Source organism: Aplysia californica, unplaced genomic scaffold (assembly GCF_000002075.1).
Source record: "Aplysia californica isolate F4 #8 unplaced genomic scaffold, AplCal3.0 scaffold00104, whole genome shotgun sequence".
Classification (NCBI taxonomy): Eukaryota; Metazoa; Mollusca; class Gastropoda; order Aplysiida; family Aplysiidae; genus Aplysia; species Aplysia californica.
The window spans coordinates 472123-493219 of record NW_004797374.1 but is presented as its reverse complement, the minus strand read 5'-3'; the positions used below and the strand labels follow the sequence as shown (position 1 = coordinate 493219).

The 21097-nt window shown below is 39.9% G+C and overlaps 1 protein-coding gene across 4 annotated transcripts in view; it reads left to right on the top strand.

Moving 5' to 3' along the window:
- The window catches only part of LOC101854707 (DNA repair-scaffolding protein), a 29996-nt gene extending 10673 nt beyond the window's left edge, over nucleotides 1–19323 (top strand). For 2 of the 4 annotated variants that reach the window (XM_035968998.1, XM_035968999.1), the window contains exons 8-20: nucleotides 899–1056; nucleotides 1616–1707; nucleotides 4903–5126; nucleotides 7351–7506; nucleotides 8233–8323; nucleotides 10074–10241; nucleotides 11776–11844; nucleotides 12519–12690; nucleotides 13268–13438; nucleotides 13915–14005; nucleotides 15028–15145; nucleotides 17632–17682; nucleotides 18456–19323. In XM_035968998.1, the coding sequence (XP_035824891.1) occupies nucleotides 899–1056; nucleotides 1616–1707; nucleotides 4903–5126; nucleotides 7351–7506; nucleotides 8233–8323; nucleotides 10074–10241; nucleotides 11776–11844; nucleotides 12519–12690; nucleotides 13268–13438; nucleotides 13915–14005; nucleotides 15028–15145; nucleotides 17632–17682; nucleotides 18456–18644 (1750 nt within the window). In that variant the 3' untranslated portion in view covers nucleotides 18645–19323. The remainder of the gene's footprint in view (nucleotides 1–898; nucleotides 1057–1615; nucleotides 1708–4902; nucleotides 5127–7350; nucleotides 7507–8232; nucleotides 8324–10073; nucleotides 10242–11775; nucleotides 11845–12518; nucleotides 12691–13267; nucleotides 13439–13914; nucleotides 14006–15027; nucleotides 15146–17631; nucleotides 17683–18455) is intronic. The other 2 variants (XM_035969001.1, XM_035969000.1) reach the window with 2 other exon arrangements.
- The last annotated feature ends 1774 nt before the right edge of the window (nucleotides 19324–21097 follow it).

Below are 21097 nucleotides of genomic sequence, written 5' to 3'. Positions count from 1 at the left end.
AGTCATGTGACTCAAAGAATGAACTTGATTTATGTGTAAAGGGTATGTTTTGATGTGTCGAGAAAGGTGGACTGCTTTTGTTGCATTTTGCAAAAAAACCCCGAAAAACAAATAAACAACCCCATAATTTACTGCAGTTCTTTACTGCAGTTGTTTGAAGAAGAAAAATGGAGTTTTATAGAAAACAATGTGTAAATGCTGGAATTTACTTCACCTTGCCAGGTACGATGGGGATAGATTCGGCTAAAGTTTGAAACTAGTGATTGGCATGTTTCGTTGTTAAACAGCCTCTGAATGTACTTTGTGGTTTGAGTTTGATTCCTTGAGATGAGGATGATAGATGGATAGATGGAGCATTGTCACTTAACAAAACAATGCAAAGGAAAAGAATGTTCAGACAAGCTCACTCTTTCATTATTTCAAGTATTTTGAGTCTTTTGTGGATGGATGGTTAAATTTCAGTAAAAAGAACAAAGAAAAAACCTGGTGTCATGGTGTAGTGGCGAGGTGCTTTGCTGTTGCTCGCCGGAGGCCAAAGTTCGATTCCCGAATAGGGAAAATGTTCATCGAGTATCTTGGTCTTTCTGCTTGGATGTTGTATCCCTTACAGCTCGGGTCAGTCCTGGCAGGCAGGATCAGAACCCTACCTCCTAAAATGATCTAAATTATGTTGATGGAGGTGTTAAAACACCTATATTTAATTTTTAAACATTTTTTAAAGTTTAAATTATGTTCAGGATTATTGTAGTGTTAAAGCCAGTTCGCAGGTAGGTTTGATGCCGACTTCTTAGATTGATCTTAATTGTGTCAACGGGGGCGTAAAATCACCTACATAAAATTTAAGAAAAAGAAAAAAAGGATTGATGGTAAAAAATTTTCTTTTTTGGGGTAAACTCAGGCAGCAGCTCGAAGATTCGTTGGGTGTTCGGACGCTCCTGTGTACGCAGTATGTGCGTGTTTTGTCACACGCTGAGACTTCTCAGGCTGCTGTTGACAAGGAGTTGAACAAGGGCAGTGTGACTTTTCGGGCGGTGTGGAAATGTCCATGTGCTGAAGGTAAGCCGAGGGTGGTTGGCGGGTGCTTTGGTGTGGTTTGTTTCGTTTTTCCTTTTTAAACGTCTATCGAGCTTATCTCTTCTCCTCCTTTTTTGTGTTTGTTATTCTTTTGTAATGCTTCTCATTTTCAAGTTGTTGCAAGTGCCGTAAAATCTTACTAAAACTAAAACTTCTAATTTTCGGCACTTGTACTTGTGTTGTAAGTGCCATAAAACTGTAATTAAAACTACTACTCTTTTTTATGTGAAATTTTTATCCATAATTTTTCAAAAATTTTAGTTTCATCCCTGTGGAACCTGTGTGTCATCTGTCTTTTTATTTTGAGCAATGTTTGACTTAAACCCTTCATTTTTATTACACCTTCATTTTAAGTCGAAATAGTCCAAGATGGTTACCTGTTGTCGAGGAGAAAAGTGGTTGTCTTAGACAGTTGGACTTCTTAGACAATGTTATTGTAATAGAAAAAAAAATGCATTTAGGGAAGTGGGAAGTGGTATTTTGTAGACAGATGATTGTCTTGGATAGATGGCCGTTAGAACAGGTCTGATTGTACTTCCAGGTTCCGGTCAGATTATTGCCAAGTGCCCCGCTGCTCTGGACCCAGCTGTGCCTGGAGAGAACCCGTTGTGGGGACAGGTCAGACGAGAGTTTGTACGTTTCGGGTTATTGTTACAGATCTGTCACTCATCCAGATTTAATTGAGTTATCCCAATTTTATTCCCCAAATTTCAAACATGTTACATCCCAATTTTCCCAATTATGATCGTGTGTATCCCGATTTTTTTGTTCCATTTGTTGCGTTGGATTTAAAAAAAAACTTTCTCTCCCTTCCTCTGTGTCGCAGGAAGTACCCTTTAAACTTTTTGTCCATAGGAACTGGGAGCACTATTTTCCTTTCAATTATAATGGAAATAGTATCGATTTAGCATTCCGGCTTGGGACATTCTCAAGAACTACTTTAGTTTTTGTTTCCTCTCAGAATTCTCAGATGATGGCCTGATGCATTCTGATAACTGTTTCAATTGCGACATACAAATGATTATTCGTAGTTCTGCTGTTACTTTCAAAACCAGCTTTGTCTAAGCTCTTTCAAAACAAGTTTTGTCCAAGCTCTGTTTAGTCGGGCAAGTCATCAAGACCTGTCAGTAAAACTGTTTAAATCATGCGTTCGCATCATGTGACATGACTTCAGCATGTGAGTTGTGCGTCTGTCGGGTACCGTCCGTTGACGGGGTCAACTGAAGTTCGTGCATACGGGACTTATTACTTATGGGGGGGGGTTTGGTGTTAGACACCTAGGCTAGGAGTACTTGACGTGATACTTCAGGATTTTAAAAAAATGATCACACACACACACACACACACACACACACACACACACACACACACACACACACACACACACACACACACACACACACACACACACACACACACACACACACACACACACACACACACACACACACTCACACACACACACACACACACTCTCACCACACACACACACACACACACACACACACACACACACACACACACACACACACACACACACACACACACACACACACACACACACACACACACACACACAATATGATGGATACTCCAGGACAAACTTTAGTTAGCTTGGTAGTCACTTTGGTGATTTGTTGTTGATCCCGATTTTTTCCCCCCCTGAGATTCTGAATTTTAGATTTCATGGAGTGGCAGGTCTGTTGTGAAACAGTTGTGGGGACAGGTCAGGCGAGAGTTTGAATTATGTTTACGGTTATTGTTGTACAGTAGACTCCGCCTGAACCCACTGTGCTCGGGAGGGCTCCTTTGCGTGTGTTTATACGGAGTATGCGTTTACATGAACTTTTGCAAAGGGAGGAAGGGAAGCAGTCATCTCATTTCCTTGATATTCTAGTGACCTCCCTTGGAGATAGGGGTCACTTTGGCCGATAATGTAACGACACGTGACTGTTTTGTGAAGAATTCCCGGACTGTGGTTAAGAATACAAAGGTGTTGAATGGATGGGGGTGGGTGGGGGTAAGAAAGATACAATACAGACTCAATACAATGCTATGATATACACCATAAAATTAAATGTAGGGAACAGAAAGATAGCTTAAGAGGAAACTGTTGGTGATAGTCATAGAGACGACGGCCCTGCCGCATGGCTTTCCAAGTGACCACCCCTGACCGTAAATTCTTGGACGACATCAGAATCATAGTTCTCTACATGACACTCAGGGAAAATTTTCTCTTGTGATTCGTTTAACAAGTACGTTATAAGTTCTTCGAGTGCAGCTGATTAGGTTTACTTCTCTAATCTTTAATCCGATAGAGGACTATCTATTGTTTTACAGCCTTCACCCGTGTTGCGCATTATCATAGGCCTAGGTCTAACTAAACATGCATGCAGTCGCCCGAACAACTGTCAGAAACCTTCTCTCAAAGATGCATTTCCACTGACCAATCAAAAAACATTTCAGTCCCCCCCCCCCAATGTTTTATGAACAGTCCTAGACCTATGTGTCTGTGGAAAGTTGGGTTTGAAAACGCTGTCCATCGCTCTCTTTGTTCAGCATGAGAGACAGTCTCACCAAATATCCGCTGTTGTAGGCTTGTCCTGCGCAAGCTCTGCCAATATGTCGTGAAAATTTCCTCTTGTCAAGCTTTTCCTGTTGGCGTGTTTAGAGGATTGGAGCGTGCATTTGGAAGGAGTGACGTGACCGTGCGTTTGTACGTCTAAATTATATAGTAGAAAACCCGTCATACACGAAAGCGTGCATTTGAGCGGAGCAGGCTTTTGTATGGTGTGCGTTTAGGCGGAGGCTACTGTATCACCGGTTACCATAGCCGTGTTCATCTGCTGTTGCCCCACCCCTTGCTACAACAAGCAGTAGTGTGTATGGGGCAAATCTGTTCTGCTTGAGGGTTGTATCTTGGCAGCAAGCTGTTCAAACAGAATAGCATTCTAAGTCCATCAGAAAAATATTTCGGGAGAGAGAAATAAAAACTGTCTTTTTTTTCTTCTAAGAAATTGTATCTGCATGATGTATCTTTTTTGCTTTGTTCAACATAGAGAATTTTGATTTCAACAAAATGTTACTTGAGCATATGCAACCGATACCATAAACCAAGAAACTGTAATAGTAAATTCTTTCAAAATTTTGTGCTTAGTACATCTGAACAGCTGGCCGATGATATGTGTTTATTTGTTTGAGCTAACCCCGCATCCGCCTGGTTCTTTTTTTTCATGTTTTTTTCATTTGATCAGTGAACCAGCTCTTGGGCTTCTCTACTTCAAGCAAATGCCACATACATATACATGTGCATAAGTGTGTCTTCGTTTGAGTATGCACGTGTCTGTATCAACACTTGTGTGCTTATGTCTAATAGGATGATAAAATAAATTTGACTTTATTGGTCCCCTTGAGAAATTTGTTTTACAATGATATACTTGAATACACAGAGAAGTGACTCTTAGATGGCTGTCTACTTCGAAGGAAGTAGCTTTATTTGGAATAACACTAAATCTTAGAAGGAAGTAGCTTTATTTGGAATAACAATAAAATTAAAAAAGCACATTGTTGTGGCTCATGTTGATGAAGGAATTAAATTAGTATCTTAGCATAATGATACCAGGCCTGGACGAGATGTACTACGCACCAAACCCAAAGAGGCGTCACATATCTGACTGAATGCTGTAGGCTGCATCCTCTGGAGGAAGCCAGCCATAGAAGAAGAAGAAGTAATATTTTGTTGGTGAAAGTCTCTCTTTGAATAATTTGATAGAAACAAAAATTCTGGGAATTTAAAATTCACTTCTAACTCTTTTTTCGTGTCCGCAGAGTTTCCGCCGTCATGGCCCCAGCCAGCACATGAGATCACACCTTGTGAATACTTCGTCTGTACAAACTTTGACAACAACAACACCAGGGCGTTCTGTGGATAGTGGAACCTTGCTGGACAGTCTGGAGAAAGTCGTCGACGGAGACTCCATGCTTCTGCCTCACTTCTCCGCCACTGTGCTGAGAGTGTTTGAGCATTGTGGCGCGCGAGCTGGCTGTCACAGGTAAACCATTTCACGACAGGATATTGTTGTTATAATTGTTTTCTTAAATTGTAACGTCATTTTGTTAATCATAATTATCTCCTTTAATGCAGCATCATATTGTTATAATTTTCATTGTTTAATTTCAGCATCATATTGTTATTATTGTTGTTCTCTTCAATTGCAGCAACATATTGTTTTTGATTATTGTGTTCTTAATTGCAACATCATATTTTTATTATTATTATTTTCTTTAATTGCAGCTTGAAATTGTTATTATATTATTGTTTTCTTTAATTTCAACATCTAATTGCTATTGTTGTTTTCTTTACAAATTTTGCCCGAGTTCTATAATTCTCTGTATTTTATTTGTTCCCCCACCAAAGGACCATGTGATTCATTAAGCTGTCTCCAGCATTTTGTCTCTTAACATGGCCCTCATGTTTTGCTTGCATGTTATAATGGATTTCCTCTTCTTTGAATGCTCACTTTGAGTTAAAAGACGAGAAAGGTTTTTTCTCTTCGTTGATTGTGTTGTTTTGATGAGCTGAGATGAGTTTTTACTACAGTGGAATCCTGTTATAACGAGAGGGAGGGGACCGGAGCAAAATGTCCGTTATAGCAGGATTCTCGCTGTAAGAGATCCAGTAATAAATTCAAGGGAAACTGTAAAGTAGGTCCAATCTATGATTTTGTGGTTCTGTTTATTTCCTTTTGATATCTCCCCTGATGATGATTTGGTTTCAACATGACCTTTAGGTTTTACTTGATCAGAAATCGAATCAGGTTTCTTTCTCTAGTGCTAGATCTAGCGAAGTTGACTGACAGCTCGGCGTTGGCGATCAGAAAGAAAGGGTTCTGGGCACAGAATTCTACACTGTGGTTCTGGGCTAACTCGCCCGCTGTGTTTTCCCCCACCCCACCACACCCTGCGGCGCATTCTGTCTGCTTGCGCACGTCACTAATTCACTCCACCCATCACATTGCTGTGACCTCTCCATCTCCACATCGGAGAAGTGACAGGCATGGTAGGCCTTGATAATCTAAACTAGGCTTACACTGGCCTATCACGCGATGCGTTCTGCTTGTCTGCGCATGGCACACCCTCCCTACTCAGTCGTTCCGGCCTTCACTGTTGACACACATTGGCTCTACCACTCTTTGTTTCGCTAGATCACCAACAAGTTTCTCAACTGGCGAGGTTTTTTAATTATGTATAATTGGCCTATGCACTGTGCACAGCAGCAGAAATATTCCGCTATAACCGACTCACATGTTTTGTCTGATAGCGCTATAGCAGTATTTTATTTACAAAGGTAAAGAAGGGGAAAAAACAGGGTTTTAGAACAGTGTCTTTATAACAGACTTCTCGTTTTTTCCGGACTCGTTATAAGTGGACTCCACTGTAATTACTTAAAAGGATAGATAATATTTTTGCCTGTCTGCTGTTTCATAAATTAATAATGACGTCACTGCTTCTCCTTTAATGTTTAAAGCATCATACCTTTTATCACCATTAAATTTTCCTCTGAGACATTTTGAAGAGGGGGTCTCTCGTGCTTTGAGTCCTGATTCTTTCTGCAGCCTTTCTACTGCTACTCCTTCGCTTCTTCTTACTGCTGTCTTTCAGCCACACCCCTGATCTTCTGGTAGGAAAGATGTACACCTAGCCTTCTTGGACAAGGGCAAAAAATCTCGGAGGGCCTGTGTGCAAGTTGCGCATGTTAAAGATCCCTTGGTGGTCTAAAATCAATAAGAGTAGGCTTCGGCCGCCACCCGCGCAAAATTCAAAATTTCCCACCAACTGAAAATTTTAGGTGTGTCGCGCACGCTCAAGTGACCTTATGCAGTTGCGAGCGCCGTAAAACTCTTTACAAAAACAAACAAACAAAATGTTTTGAAGATTTTCAAGTACAGCAGTGAAAGACATAGACTATGCGAAGGGTAGATTGCATTAATCGATTATTAATTATTACTCTTGGCCTTAAAAATTGAATGAGTCTGAAAAAAAAGTAGATTTAAGTTATCTTGAGGTAATTTATTTTTAATGCAAGAAAACTCCCAAAACATCTGTACTTAGACATGATATACTGCTGAGTTTCGGTAATTTGTAAACACCATAACTTTGATTTAAACCCATATACTTATTTCATTCAAATTCCATGTTGGATAGTCTCCCCTGAAGTGTTCTGTCCTATTAAGAACTCTACTTTTTACAAAATGTACCCCTTCGACTCTCTTCCAGGTATGAAGTTTTATTAGAAGACAGCATGGGTACTCTTGCATTGATACGAGATGTGGATGAGGGACTCACGCAGGCAGGTGTGCCCTTAACTCACCTGGAGGAAAGCCTTTGTTCCTGTGAGGGTCTGACTGTGTCTGGCTGCATAGATGAGGACCGGTCAGTATTTTCTCTTGGTATTTCGGTACCTCACTACCCTAGAATGACAAAGTTTTTTATCTGCTCAGTACCTTATTTTGAGAAATGTGACGTAACAAATTTTTGACTTAAACAACATGTCAAGTTTGTTCGAATGCAATTCTTTGAATATCTTGATAACATCTCCAAAAAATCTTACAATTTTGAAAGAGCAGATAGAATATTTGTTTTCTGGCCTCATGGTTTTTAGTAACTCAAAACGGCCAAAAATTTCAGATAGAACTTTTGTAATTCTAAAGGTTCGATATGTGTGTGTGTAACAACGCCTCTTCCTCCCTACTTTCTCTCTCTGTTTCGTTTCTGCACTGTCTCAACTAGGCGGTGACTGCTTGACCTGCTGCTTGCTCCTCCTTTTTATCATAATTTCCTTCAGTAGATTTTTAAGCTCTGCACATGACGTGCTTCAAGCTTTTCCTAGAACCTTTCAAGTATGATCTATTAAAGGGCTTTGGAATACCGTCAGAATACTCTAGGTTATTAAACATTATTTTAAACCGTTGTTAATTTATATCATATGTGTGTGACTGTGGGTCTGTTTGTGAATGTAAGCATTTGTGTGTGTGTTTGTGTATATGTGTGCGTGTGTGTGCGTGTGGAAGGGGGGGGGGGGAATGTAAGAACTTGACTCCATCTCAATGTGGTGGCCTCAAGTTTGTTTCTAAATTAGTGTAACTTGTTTTGTGGCAGGGAGCCAGCTCTGTTCAGTGTTGTTGCTCAGGCTTGGAGGCAGAATGGTCGGAACCTCCGAGATCCGAACAGACAAAAAATGGCTTCACAGGTGAGAATGTTTTAGGTCTGTCAAGAGCAGTGGCGGCGGTGGGTAAAGAAGGGCTCACGGGCTTGAGGCCCACCCACCCCTCTCTTTTTTTTTGTAAGTGTTTTACGGCGGTCGCAATTGTTTAAGGTTATATGAACGCGCTGGACACATTAAACATTTTCAGTTGGTAGGAAAATTTTAATTTTGCCCGGGTAGCGGCCGAAGCCTACTCTTCTCAATTTTGGACCACCAAGGGATCTCTAATGTGAGCAACTAACACTCGGGACCTCCGAGATTTTTCGCCCTGTCCGAGAAGGCTAAGTGTAGATCTTTCCTACCAGAAAATCATGGGTGTGGCTGAAAGACAGCAGTAAGAAGGAGCCAAAGAGAATCAGTAGAAAAGCTGCAGAAAGAGTCAGGGGCCCAGAGGAGGGGGGAAAGGAGTTGAGGGGGGTGGGGGCAGAGAATGGAGACGAAAGCAGACGACAGAACATTGCTAGAGAACAGGAAAGGAGAAAGGAGACAATTTAGAGAAGAAAAACGTCCGTCACTATCCGGGCTCGAACCCGGGATCTATTGAATGAAAGGCGAACACCTTAACCTCTAGGCCACGAGAGCCCCCCTCCCCCCCAACTCCATCCCAAAGTAAGTGAAAGTTTCTTTTGAATAACGAAATAAGCAGCTGAAACCATTATGATCGCTCGCAATGAACACAGAATGATCAACTTGGCAGCTTGCTCGTTTATCCAATCACTATTGTCACTGCTTACAACTATAGTAATCTAACAGCCAATTGAATATCTTTAGAGCTCAGCAAAGAATGAGCCCATTCCCACGCACCTTCCGTAATATTGAACTCTTCTTGTAAAACGGTAGAAGACCAGAAAAAAAGAACACTGTACTGAGGGCTAGTGTTCTCTTAGCCTTGACAGTGGGGCGAAAGTTTATGACACACTTCCCCCCCAGTGACACAGATACCATTGGACCTTTGTTAGGTGCGTTCTACTTTCCGCGACTTCACGGCCTAATCCAGCTCATAGATGGAATATGTTTGAAGTGCTGTGTGTGCATGTTTATGTTTGTGCCGCTGAGATTTAACAGTTATAATTCACGTCAATTTCACTTTTAAGGCAACTTTTTCATCCAGAAGAATCTAACTTTGAACAAAGAAATTAAAGACAAAGGTGACTCTTCTCGTTTGAATGGTTCTCAAAATGCAGTGGCTCACCGTGACTATAGAAAAATCAGTACTGTTTAGGTCTTAATTCTTGCTATTTGGTGGTAATGAAGTGGAAGCAACCAAAGCCCAACCCAAATTTTGGTCCACCCACCGCCACAGGTCAACTGTATTTACTCGTCTATAACATGACAGACCTGGCGTATAATAAAGCGGATATACTTTGACTCCATAATTGGCCCATTTTTGTAATTTGCACATTAAGTAGAGGGTGCTCTTATAAACGGAAGTTTTACGAATTATTTTTAGATGCTTCAACCATTCCACCTTTGCGCGCAAAGTAATACTAAGTCATGCTGTGAACTAATGTGAAAAAAAACAACTTGATTCCTACAGGTGTTACTTCTGTTTAAATCTCAGTACCGAGAATTTGAACATGAAAGTATAATTTTCTAAAAACACAATGAACATTTTCCAAGACTACCACCTATTGTCAATGAGAAAAGGGGTCGCCTTTTGCATCTTTGAGTGTTATAAATCTCTTACCAAACTGAAACTGAAAACTAATTTATATCCTGATGTGTCCTGCGATAGGTCAGTTCAAGATGCCCAAGGTTCTGCCACGTCCTGAAGTGTCAGGCAGGAAATCGACTTGACCTGAAAGTTGTCAATGCAAATGAAGGTCTCAGCAGTGTTAAGGATGGGAGTGGACGTGGCTGTTTGATGCTAAGTCCTATGTTGACGGAGGAAGATGTTTTTCAGGTTACAGTTTGTGTACATTACATATTGTCAGCCAGTTTTTCAAATGTACAAAGCCCAAATCTTTTAAATATTTTAAAAATTGCAGTTTCTTAATCAGTGAAATCAGTTGATTATGCTCCATAAATATTTTGTTGGAATTCAATTTTAAGGTGTTGAAATAAGCACACAAAAAAAAGATACACGAGGTATGTACAATTTGAAATAGAATTGAAACAATTTTTTCCCTTTCCCTTGAAAAAGTGTGCTTTCTGGGTTAAGAGCATTAGAATGGCTTGCCGACAATGAACATTCCAGACTCCCATCAAATGCCAAGAGGGATTGAAGGGTGTTAACAAAACTTCTCCCTTTGACTCTGTCCAGGATGTGCAGTTTTAGCTCTTTTCAACTATTTTCCAGCCTTTCTTCCCCACCTATTCTTCTAAAGCACATTTCGGTTTTCCTCCATTTTTGGATTCAAGTCAGTGCTTTAGAGGATGTTGAGACTTTTTCATATAGAGAAAAGTTCATGCTTTTTTGTTATTTATTATTTGCATACGCCATAGCCTCACAGCTACACACATATGTTAGATTAATCTTTTTGCATGCTCAGTCACTTCGAAGAAATAATTTGTGAAAGTTTAATCTTTATGGACAAAATGATTTATGAAATTTCAGTCTCATGGTCCTGTGAAGTTTTCTTAAATTGAATTTCTTTAAATTATGAGATTAGTTGGATGTAGAGGCCAGTTTTTCTTCATGTGATAGTGAGAAAAAAAATGTTATGATGAATGATGATTGAAACATTGCGTGTCATCTTATGGTGTAGAGAATTAGTTTCAAACATTATCTGAAGACAGTTAAAGTATTTTTGAGATTATCTGATAGAGTTTTGTTATAGGTGTTCAGTTCATTTCTGTATACTTTAGTTTTTAGGCTTAGTAAGAGGTTAACGGCACTTGAAACACAAAAAGGTCATGTAAGTGCCAAAGATTAGAGACGTTACAACTAGAGAGTGTCATACAAAGGAATGAAGGAGGAGAGATAAGGGACCATTCGCAAATGACATCAGCTCTGAGGGGTGGTAGTGGTGGGGGGAGCAGTGACATTTTCTTGGGGAGGGGGGGGGGGGGTCCTTACAAAGTTGACGTCAACTATGATGCTCTAAAGGGTTGTGGGAAAAAAAGAAAAGAAAGAAAGAAAAAATGTTATAGACCACATTTTCTTGGCTATAATTGATCGTATTATTTTTTGGGTCCTAAAAACTAAAATTAACAGTTATCTCCCCATAGCTCAGACTGCTAGAAGCTAGATTAGAACAGGTTTTTTCTAAATGTACATGCACATTTTGGTTGATGTCAACTGGGGGGGGGGGTCCCTGGGACCCTGTGAAAGATGGCAGAAGATGAAAAGAGGGGGGGGAGTCAATTTTGGCCGAACTTTGGCTGACATCATTTGTGAACAGTCCCTAATGACAATAGATGTTGGATAGAAAAGAAGGAGACTCAGTTTTTGCTTGTTTGTGTTTCTTCTTGTTAATAGAAGGTTGTGTCTGCAGGCAGACGTTCCGGCTCGGGTTTCCTTCCTTGCACATGTAGTGTGTCCCCGACGCAGTTTGTCTCAGCAGGTTGGTACATCTGTTGGATTTTTTTTTTATTGGTAGAAACTCATGCATACACACTGGCGACCGGCAGTGGCATGTTAGTGAAATTGGTCTGTATTGGTGTAATATGTATGCATTTATGTGTATGTATTAATGTTTGTATATATTTATGTGTATGTATTTATGTGTGTATGTTTGTATTGTAACCCAAATTTCTCCAAGAGGATCAAGGAAATGTAATTTATTATTATTCATATATTATTATTATTAGACATAACCGTTTGTATATATCGTATACAAATATATTATTAAAGGTGTAATTGTCTTTCATGATCTAGTAAGCTTAATAGTGCATTACATAATATTCCAAGTATAAGTTTGAGTCATCTTTGTTGATTTGTAAGAGTAGATAAAAGTAAAGAGAAACTAAAGGATTGGAGGTTCGACTCTGAAAATGTGAAATATTTCCATATATTTAAAGTTGAAGCTGTTTAAGAGCTGAGTTCCCATGACATTTTTTAGATCTACTCTTTACAAGTTAGTGGATAGAATAAGATAAGATAAGACAAGATAGGATAAGATAAAAATTACATAAGAGATGAGTAAACATAAGAAGTAGAGCAAGATGAGATAGATCTAGGACTTCGTTGTCCCAGTGGAAAACTTTTCCTGTAAAAATATACATTTTTTTGATTCAGCAGGACAACCAAGCTCCCAATGTGTACGTTCTACTCCTGTCTGGATCAGGCTCTGCCGTCTTCTCCTCTCACAGGCTGGAGGTGACAGTCGACTGCCACGGAGGAGGACAGGAGCTGGTGAAGTCTGGCCCGCCAGAACTGTTCTTCTTCAGGGATGTTCTCAATAACACTGGTCAGGATGGATTGTTTTTTAAAGTTAAGAAAAATAATGTGTTAGAGCAGGTCCGACTTTATTTTGTGTGGACAAGTATTGCAGGTTTTTTTTAACCTGAATGATTCAGTATTGCAAATTCCATGTCCTGATAAGTATTACAGACAAATTGTTATTCTCTTTTGTACAATTAATTGTTTCTTGCAACTATCATACTTTGCCATTCCGTTTGAAGCATCACATTGAATCTTTACGTTGTTGAATCTTTGTTTTATACTATAGTTAATTTTCTGTGTTTTTAGCTTTAGTTAATTTTACGGCACTTACAACTCAATTAGATCATATACATGCTGAAGATTAGAGGTGACACATGAAAGTAACAAACAAAGGAATATAGAAAGATGATGACAATAGATGTTTGATTTTAAAGGAGGAGCAAACTACACGAGAGTGCCTGCCAACCACCCACAGCTTTCTTTAAAAAGTACTTTTCCTAAAATAGTAAAAAAAAAAGAACTGTATGTTATAATGCGCAATGCCTTAATTGGATGCACATGTATTGAAAGTTTTAACAGCATTTTGTTCCTTTCTTTTAAAGGAAAATTAAAGTGTGACCAGTACACTCTGGCTCTCAAACGGTCATTGTGGGAATCGTGGGGTTTGAACTCCAGACTGACTGGTCAACTGCTAACTTATGTGGAGACTCCGCATGTGAAACTTGCACCAGTCACAGCTGGAAGTGTTTGTGGATCTTTGACAAGTGTACAAGGTAGGCATTCCATGGATCTAAAGTGAGTGCTTTTACTGAATGTTGTGTTGTAAAAATAAAATATTTATTTTAAAAAAATTGTTATATAGCTGAAGTGTGTCCTGAATTTTGGGCGAAAGAGAGAGTTGTGAATGTTCTCAACATTCATAGCGTAACCATGTGTGGATAAAGTATAATAAATGAATAGGGAAGAAATTAACTTCATTTTGTTGAAAAACGACATCACAACAATAAAATTATCGGAATGACACTTTGCGACAATCATAGTAATAAAACATTTATTTGCTTCCGGTAATAGAATTACAGAATTACATAACTACTTTAGTGGATAGATGAAATTGGAAAGAAAAGGGAAAGCTAATAAATTATTTTTATGTTTAAATTTGTGTTTTCTTCTCCTTTATTTATGTCATGATAAATGAGGTCTGTTGCGTTTGAATTCTTCTGACATTTTTGTTTTGTTTTGTTAAACTCAGGTACTGTCTCCGATGTGGAAAAGAGTTCTGCGTGTGTGTGGGACCTGTGCAACATCTGTGGAGGTGACCAACTCTACAACCAACAGAACTGGTAGGAGAAAGCCTTCTCTGTTCGTACATACACAATTTATTGCAATGATGAGGGATTTTCAATTTTGTCAAGTGTTCAAAAGTATTGAAGGCATTTTAGAGTTGTGTGTAAATCATGTATGGTTATGCTTTATTAACTCACTTGAGCCTATTCCGGTGTATTTACAGGACCTGCCGCCGTCCGGTTTCCTAATCCCGTGTATTTACAGGATGCACATTTCGATCGATATCTCTGGTTTTTCGGTTACAAGCTACGGGAAACGTTGAGCCAACAGCTGACCCACTAGATTCATTTCGTTACAAATTTGGTGAAGATATGTGCGACACTTTTTGAGCTGTAATGGACAAAATCAGTCATCCCCGTAATACAATAGATGATTTTATTACAAATTGCCATTTCAAAATATTGATAAAATAAAAACTAACTGGAAAAATTAGGTGCAGTTTTCTTTTTTCTGTGAGAGCATTTCTTTCTTTTTTTTGTTGCATTTTAAAAATTATGATAGCTTTCGCAGTGATTTTGTGGTTAATGATTCAATACCCCAAAACTGTCAGGTTGCAATAGTTGTTGGGTGAAAAATAGCTCTGGCTCAAGTGAGTTAAAGGTGTGGTTAAAAAAACAAAACAAATAAAGTTCAATGGATTGTTTTTATTCAACCGAGTCTTAACTTATTTGAATTGAAACTCAGCTTTAAGTGCAGTGTACTCTTCTCCTTGGACGTTGTAGTCATCATGAACAATAAAGCACTCGAAGTGCTCAAAATTTTGTGTTCGAGTGTTTGATGTCTTTTATGACGTGCTTAAGCTGCCAGGTGAAATGGACAGTTGAACCTGCTCTAGTGGCCACCTGCCCAAGACAATCACTTGTTTGGACTACCATTCCCGCCCTTGCATTTTTTCCTAGATTATAATTACACTGTCTAAGTCATCTACCTGTCTTGGACAAACAACCACTTTTCTCTTTGACAATGGGTGACTGTCCTGGACAACTTGGACCGTATATATCGGAATTGTTTATTTCAGTGACAGTTTGTGGTGCTCAGTGTGTCAACAGTCAGTGCTGTGTCCAGTGGTCAGAATGAAGATGGTGGTTCATGTCCAGAATGCAGACCTGCCGCACAACACTGTCGTCAGAGTTAATGTATGTCCTGCACTGTTTTGGGGGCAGAGCCTTCTTCTTTCATATGTGTCATGACTGGGTGGAATTAGGCGCTCGTCAATTTAAAAATAATTTGGGGGGGGGGATGTTTTACGGCCCTCGCAACTGCATAGGGTCACATGACTCGATATGAGTGCACGGGACACATTAAATGTTTTCAGTTGGTAGAAAATTTTGAATTTTACCCGGATGGCGGCTGAAGCCTACTCATATCAATTTATACCACAAAGGGATCTTTAACATGCGCAATTTGCACAAGGGCCTTCCAAGATTTTTCGCCCTTGTCCATGGAGGTTAGGTGTAGATCTGTCCTACCACTACCAGTAGATCAGGGGTGTGGCTGAAAGACAGCAGTAAGAAGGAGTCAAGGAGAAGCAGTAGAAGGGCTGAAGAAAGAGTCAGGAACCCAGAGGAGGGGGCAAAGGAGGTGAGGGGATGAGGGCAGAAAGAGGAGACGAAAACAGACAACAGAACATTGCTAGAAAGCAGTAAAGGAGGTGAAAGGAGACAATTTTAGAGAAGAAAATTTTTCGGTCGCTACTCGTATTCGAACCTGGGACCTTTGAATGAGAGGCCAACACCTTAATCTCTAGGCCACAAGAGCCCCCGTCAATTTTTTTTTGCATATGGGATTATTCGTATCATCTTAAAGCCTGTTCTTTTGCCTTCCTTTGGTGAACAAATTATCCATCTATCTTGAATAGAAGTCGAAATATTTGTGATTGAAGGTCAGGTCGCCTGGTTTCAGAGGTAAAATTAGCGAGAAAATGGCCGCCAAAGTTTGATAACTTCCATAGCCTGAGAATCCTTGGAAAAGGAATTTTTTTTTGTTCCTCTAATTAGCGTTTTTCCATATATTCACATGGGAATATGTTTTTGTGTGGACATTAATGGTGTAGAGCTAAAAAATAGAAATTCGAAAAAAGGTCCCAACTGGCGGAAAAATACCTATTTCTTTGGTTTCATTAATTTGACGACCGCCTGATTTCACCACATATGCGTATGTATGAGTAGGATGGGATAAATATGTCTTACATACAGTCCTGATCAGGCTGAAGTTGCTCTAGAGAAACTACTGTTCTTGAAAAATGTCGTTTGGTTCTGAATGAGATTGGGGACTGCAGTTGCTAAGTGAGTAGTGAGTTCAGACAGTGTCAGGTAAGTGTTGATGACACAGAATTTAGATGGATGGTCACTGGGGTGTGTCCTTGAGCAAGACAGACAACCCTAGCTAAAAAAGAAACAGGGCGCTGCACAGTGGCGACCAGCAATGGTCTGTTTGTGAAATTGTTCTGTATTTGTGTGATATTGTGTGTTTGGTATTCTTTGTATGGTGTGATATTTGTGTGTTTGATTGATAGTATTTATGTGGGTATACTTGCCATTGTAACCAAAATTTCCCCAAAGGGATCAGTCAGATGTAATATATTAATTAATTAATTAATTAATTAATTTTATTTATATATGTCTGAAAATGATTGTGTTATGCAGTGGAGTCCACTTTTAACGAGTCCTCTGAAATAACGAGAAGTCTGTTATAGAGACATTTTTCTAAAACCCTGTTTTTTTCCCTTCTTTATCTTTTGCAAATAAAATACTGCTATAGCGCTATCAGATAAACGCGTGAGTCGGTTATAGCGGAATATTGCTGCTGCTGTTCACATCGTGTTGGCCATTTATGTAAAAAAAACCTCGCCAGTTGAGAAACTTGTTGGTGATCAAGCGAAACAAAGAATGGGAGAGCCCATGTATGCCAAAGATGAAGACGAAGCGAATGAGTAGGGAGGGTGTAACACACGCAGACAAGCCGTTGTGTAGCAGAATGCATCACGTGATAGGCCAGCCTTGTCTAGATTATCTAGGCCTACCTTCACCATGCCTCTCACTTCTCCAATGCGGGGATGGAGAGGTCACCGTGCTGTGATGGATGGAGCGAATGTGTGACGCGCGCAAGCAGACGCAGGAACGCACCACAGGGTGTGGTGGGGTGGTGGAAAACACAGCGGGCGAGTTAGCCTAGAAAACTTTCCTTCTGATAGTCCACGCTGAGCTGTCAACATCGCTAACCCTAGAGAAAGAAACCTGATTCAATTTTTTATCAAGTAAGACCTAGAGGTCATGTTGAACAAAACCATCATCAGAGGAGATAACAAAAAAAAAATTAAATAAACAGAACACCAAACTCATAAATTAAACCTACTTTATTACTGGATCCCTTGCAACAAGAATCCTGCATTAACGGACATTTCGTACTGGTCCCATCCCTCTTGTTATAACAGGATTCCACTGTACTAAGTTTGATTTTTTTTTTTTTTTTAAAGAAAGATTTGACAAGTGGAAGCTTCAGTTATGGTGCCATAAACTGAATTATGACGGAGTGCTAAGAATATTATTTCAGGTAAATGTAGTACATTTTCGAGCTCTCAGGATGTAAGAATAATACTTTGAACTTTTCTTTTCTTTTGCAGCTCCTACAGAAATCAATTGAGTCGTTGTTGCCTCAAGACCGGAGTCAAGAGGCAAGGAATCTCCACTAAAACTGTATAATTGTGCTTATTTTACCTTGAAATTAACGTAATTTTGATCTTTTAGGGCAGACTGCTTCATCTGTTACTGTCGGGGCCAACCCGGGCTAGTGAAATACAACTACCCACCAGACATAATTATGTTATAATCTAGTGTCTAGGGTCGTACTGTGCTCTGTGCCTGGATAGGCCTAGAGAAATAAGAAGTCCCCATGGCAGTGATGTCATGAAATGCATCACTTGCTGCTGTTATATGCTCATGTTTATGTGAAATAGGAAGACATATCATCCCTAGCCCAGGTTGGTCCTGAAAGACAGAGGTAAAGACATACATGCAGTTATGGCGTAATGTATAATGTGAAGTCTCGGGTTTAATTTTCTTCTCTCCAACCATATTGAAGATGAGCTTTTTTAGAATTAGTACAGTTGGTCGAAACTACAGATCAAGAACTCATTTTTCTCTTTTAAATACAGTGGAGTCTTGGAGTCTAATTAAGCCGAAATTTCTTGGACCACTGGATTGTTGGTTTAGCTGAGTGTTCTGTTCAGAAGAGTTAATCAAATAGCAGAAAGAAATCGGGGATTTTATATTTCTATCGTTTACCACTGTTTTTAGATTTACTGTGTTCAGTTTAATCCGGTCCTACTGTATGTATAGATCAAGAGTGATAAAAATATTGAAGTCTGGAAATTCAGCTTCTTTTACCATTGTATATATTATGATATTTGGTCACTGTCTCCCTTTTTTTCTTTTCCCCACCTCCTAGGGCTACGATGTAAAGCAAGTATCCGGTCGGAACATCTCCTTACCAGTTTGCCTGGTGCAGCATAATGAGTGGACGTCACATGGTGTTGGCGGAAGTGAGACACAGAAAGATGCCGAGATGTTATCACACAACAAAGATGACCAGAATGGTAGCAGATTGATTTGTCTCTTAGAGATGGAGTGGGGATGAAGTCTCGGGGCTGCTCGTCATCACGGATTTGGCGTACTTGTCACGATTTTTGTTGTTTTTCAAAAATATGATCGTAAAACCCCTGATTCCGATTTTTTTAAATTTCGGCTATCCCAACTCACTGCCAAACTTCCCGGTGTGTAAGGGGAAAAGAAGTATCAGACCGGGACAGTCTACGTCACCACGTCACGTGCAAATGTCTAACTTTAGGATCCTGTTTGTCTTGAGCTGTTGTAGTCGCTCAGTGCCACTTTGCCCGTAGAAAATCATTATAATAAATGGAAGTGTCTCTCGAGACCAGGATCCTGGTCCACGGAGACACCCAGTCTAGGGGACCATGAAAACATTTTGCTTTGCGCATGCGTGACCTCACGAGCCATTTCCTTCTGCTTCCAAGTGTTGTCATTTCGTTTTCCCGAAATGGCGAGGACGGTTGCATTGGTGGCAATCGAGACTTAAAAGTAAAAGACAAGATGCAATCTAGATCTAGGCCTAGCACGGGCCGAATGGTGAAACACACGCGCACAAAAAATATAATTGAACTTCGTAATCGGGCGTTAAATAGCGTTCATTGTGTGAAATTTGCAAAATTTGCTGATCACAAAAATCTTATTATTTTTTTAATTTGGTCAGTATTTAGGAAATTTTTGCCCCTCCCCCACACACTCACTTTTTTTCTCTCTCCCCCCCCCCCCCTCTCTCTCTCTCTCTCTCTCTCTCTCTCTCTCCCTCTCTCTCTCGCTTTCTCTCACACACAAACACATATTTTCTCTCTCTCTCTCTATCCCCCTCTTTCTTTCTTTCTCACTTCCTTTCTGTCTGTCTTTCACGCTTTCATTCTCTGTCTGTCCATCTGTCTGTCTGTCTCTCTCTGGCTTAAATAGCCCACCCAGGTTTTTAATGAAAAGACCCCAATTGACTTTTAACCTCAGAGGACCAAAATCCTGGTCTCCCCAGACGCGCAATCTCCGTGGACCAAAATCCTGGTCCCCCTAGACCCTTCCGTAATAAATACTAAAGAAGTGAGAGGGATCCAGCGTGCCAGCAGAAAGATGAACATACCACTACTCCATAGACAATGGTTGGTATGTCTGTTTCTGTAACCCACTTTCCTGCTTTGTGGATCCTCTGTCCAATTCTGAAGAATTTGGAGCAACCAAGTAGGAACATAACGTTGCTATATCATTACTTGCCTATTTTCCTTCTTCGTAGAACCAGGCTGTAGTATGAACAAAGAGAGAACAGAGACAAAAAGGGTAAAGAGTGTCAATGGTCACATGAGTTAATTCCGTTTTTGAGCTTGTTTGAATGTTTTGTGAATGAGAGATATATTATATGAGGAGAACAGCTGTATTGTGATAGAGGTGTGCATATATTATACATTGATTGTAAACTGCAAAGAGTATGTTGTAGAGTGTGATGCATTTATAAATTATGCACTTATTATTAAAATGCCTATTGTTGTTATATACTAGTTGTTTTCTGATATGTTAACAATAAATATGAAATAAAACAGAAAAGTTACACTGACTTTGAGTCTACTATATACAGTATAATCTACTTATACGACATCCGATTTATCAACATTTTGACATATCGACATATTTTCCAATTAATTACGAAATTTTTCTTTCAATATCTTTACTAGACAATTTCTCTTATATTGACTTTTTTTTGGCCCCCTCTGCTTTATCGACATGCTTCCTGGGTACCTGGCGAAGCCCACGAACATAAATGGGGTGAAAAGCCACGCTTACGGTCAACGCATTAGTTCTTCATTAAGTCTGCATACTCGCCAAGTAGCCTATATGGTCGCTTTTAAGCACATGGTGGCTATCCCGAAAAATGCTGTTTTGAGAAAATTGAAGGCTAAGCTTTTGCCCCTTGTTCAGTTTCTTTTTTAAAAAAAGGAAAGATTTCTCTTTAACCAAACAAATACACACCAATGGAATCAAACTTCTCATATTGGTAGAGCAATGCCCACTTTTGGTGTAGGTCAATATTTCTGGAAACCCCCGAAATATGGGTTATCCAGCTTGTCCTTAAAGGCGCCCATATAATATAATATATCGACACACCAGGCTTTAGTGGGTCATGTAAGGCCTACACAGTGTAGCCTCCAACACAGTACAGTGCCTCGCAGACGTGAACGTCTCGCGCGCTGGGCAGCACCTCCCTACCCCCACTCCTGATCGCTCACTCCCCGGTATCAGAACATATAGCTCACTCCCTTTCCCCATCCTATTCTCAGCCTGTCGCTGGCAAGTGCCACGGTCAGCGAGTCAATGCCTCGCTTTTCCATTTTCCCCAGCAAGCGGCCGTATACAGACCTTACAAGGATGCTACAACAATGTTTGTGCCGGTGTGTAGAGTGCGCCTCGCGCTGCTCGGTCTTTGGTACTGTAACTCCAACCTCTTCCCCCCCCTTACCGCTGACCTCCCCTTGTTTTTTC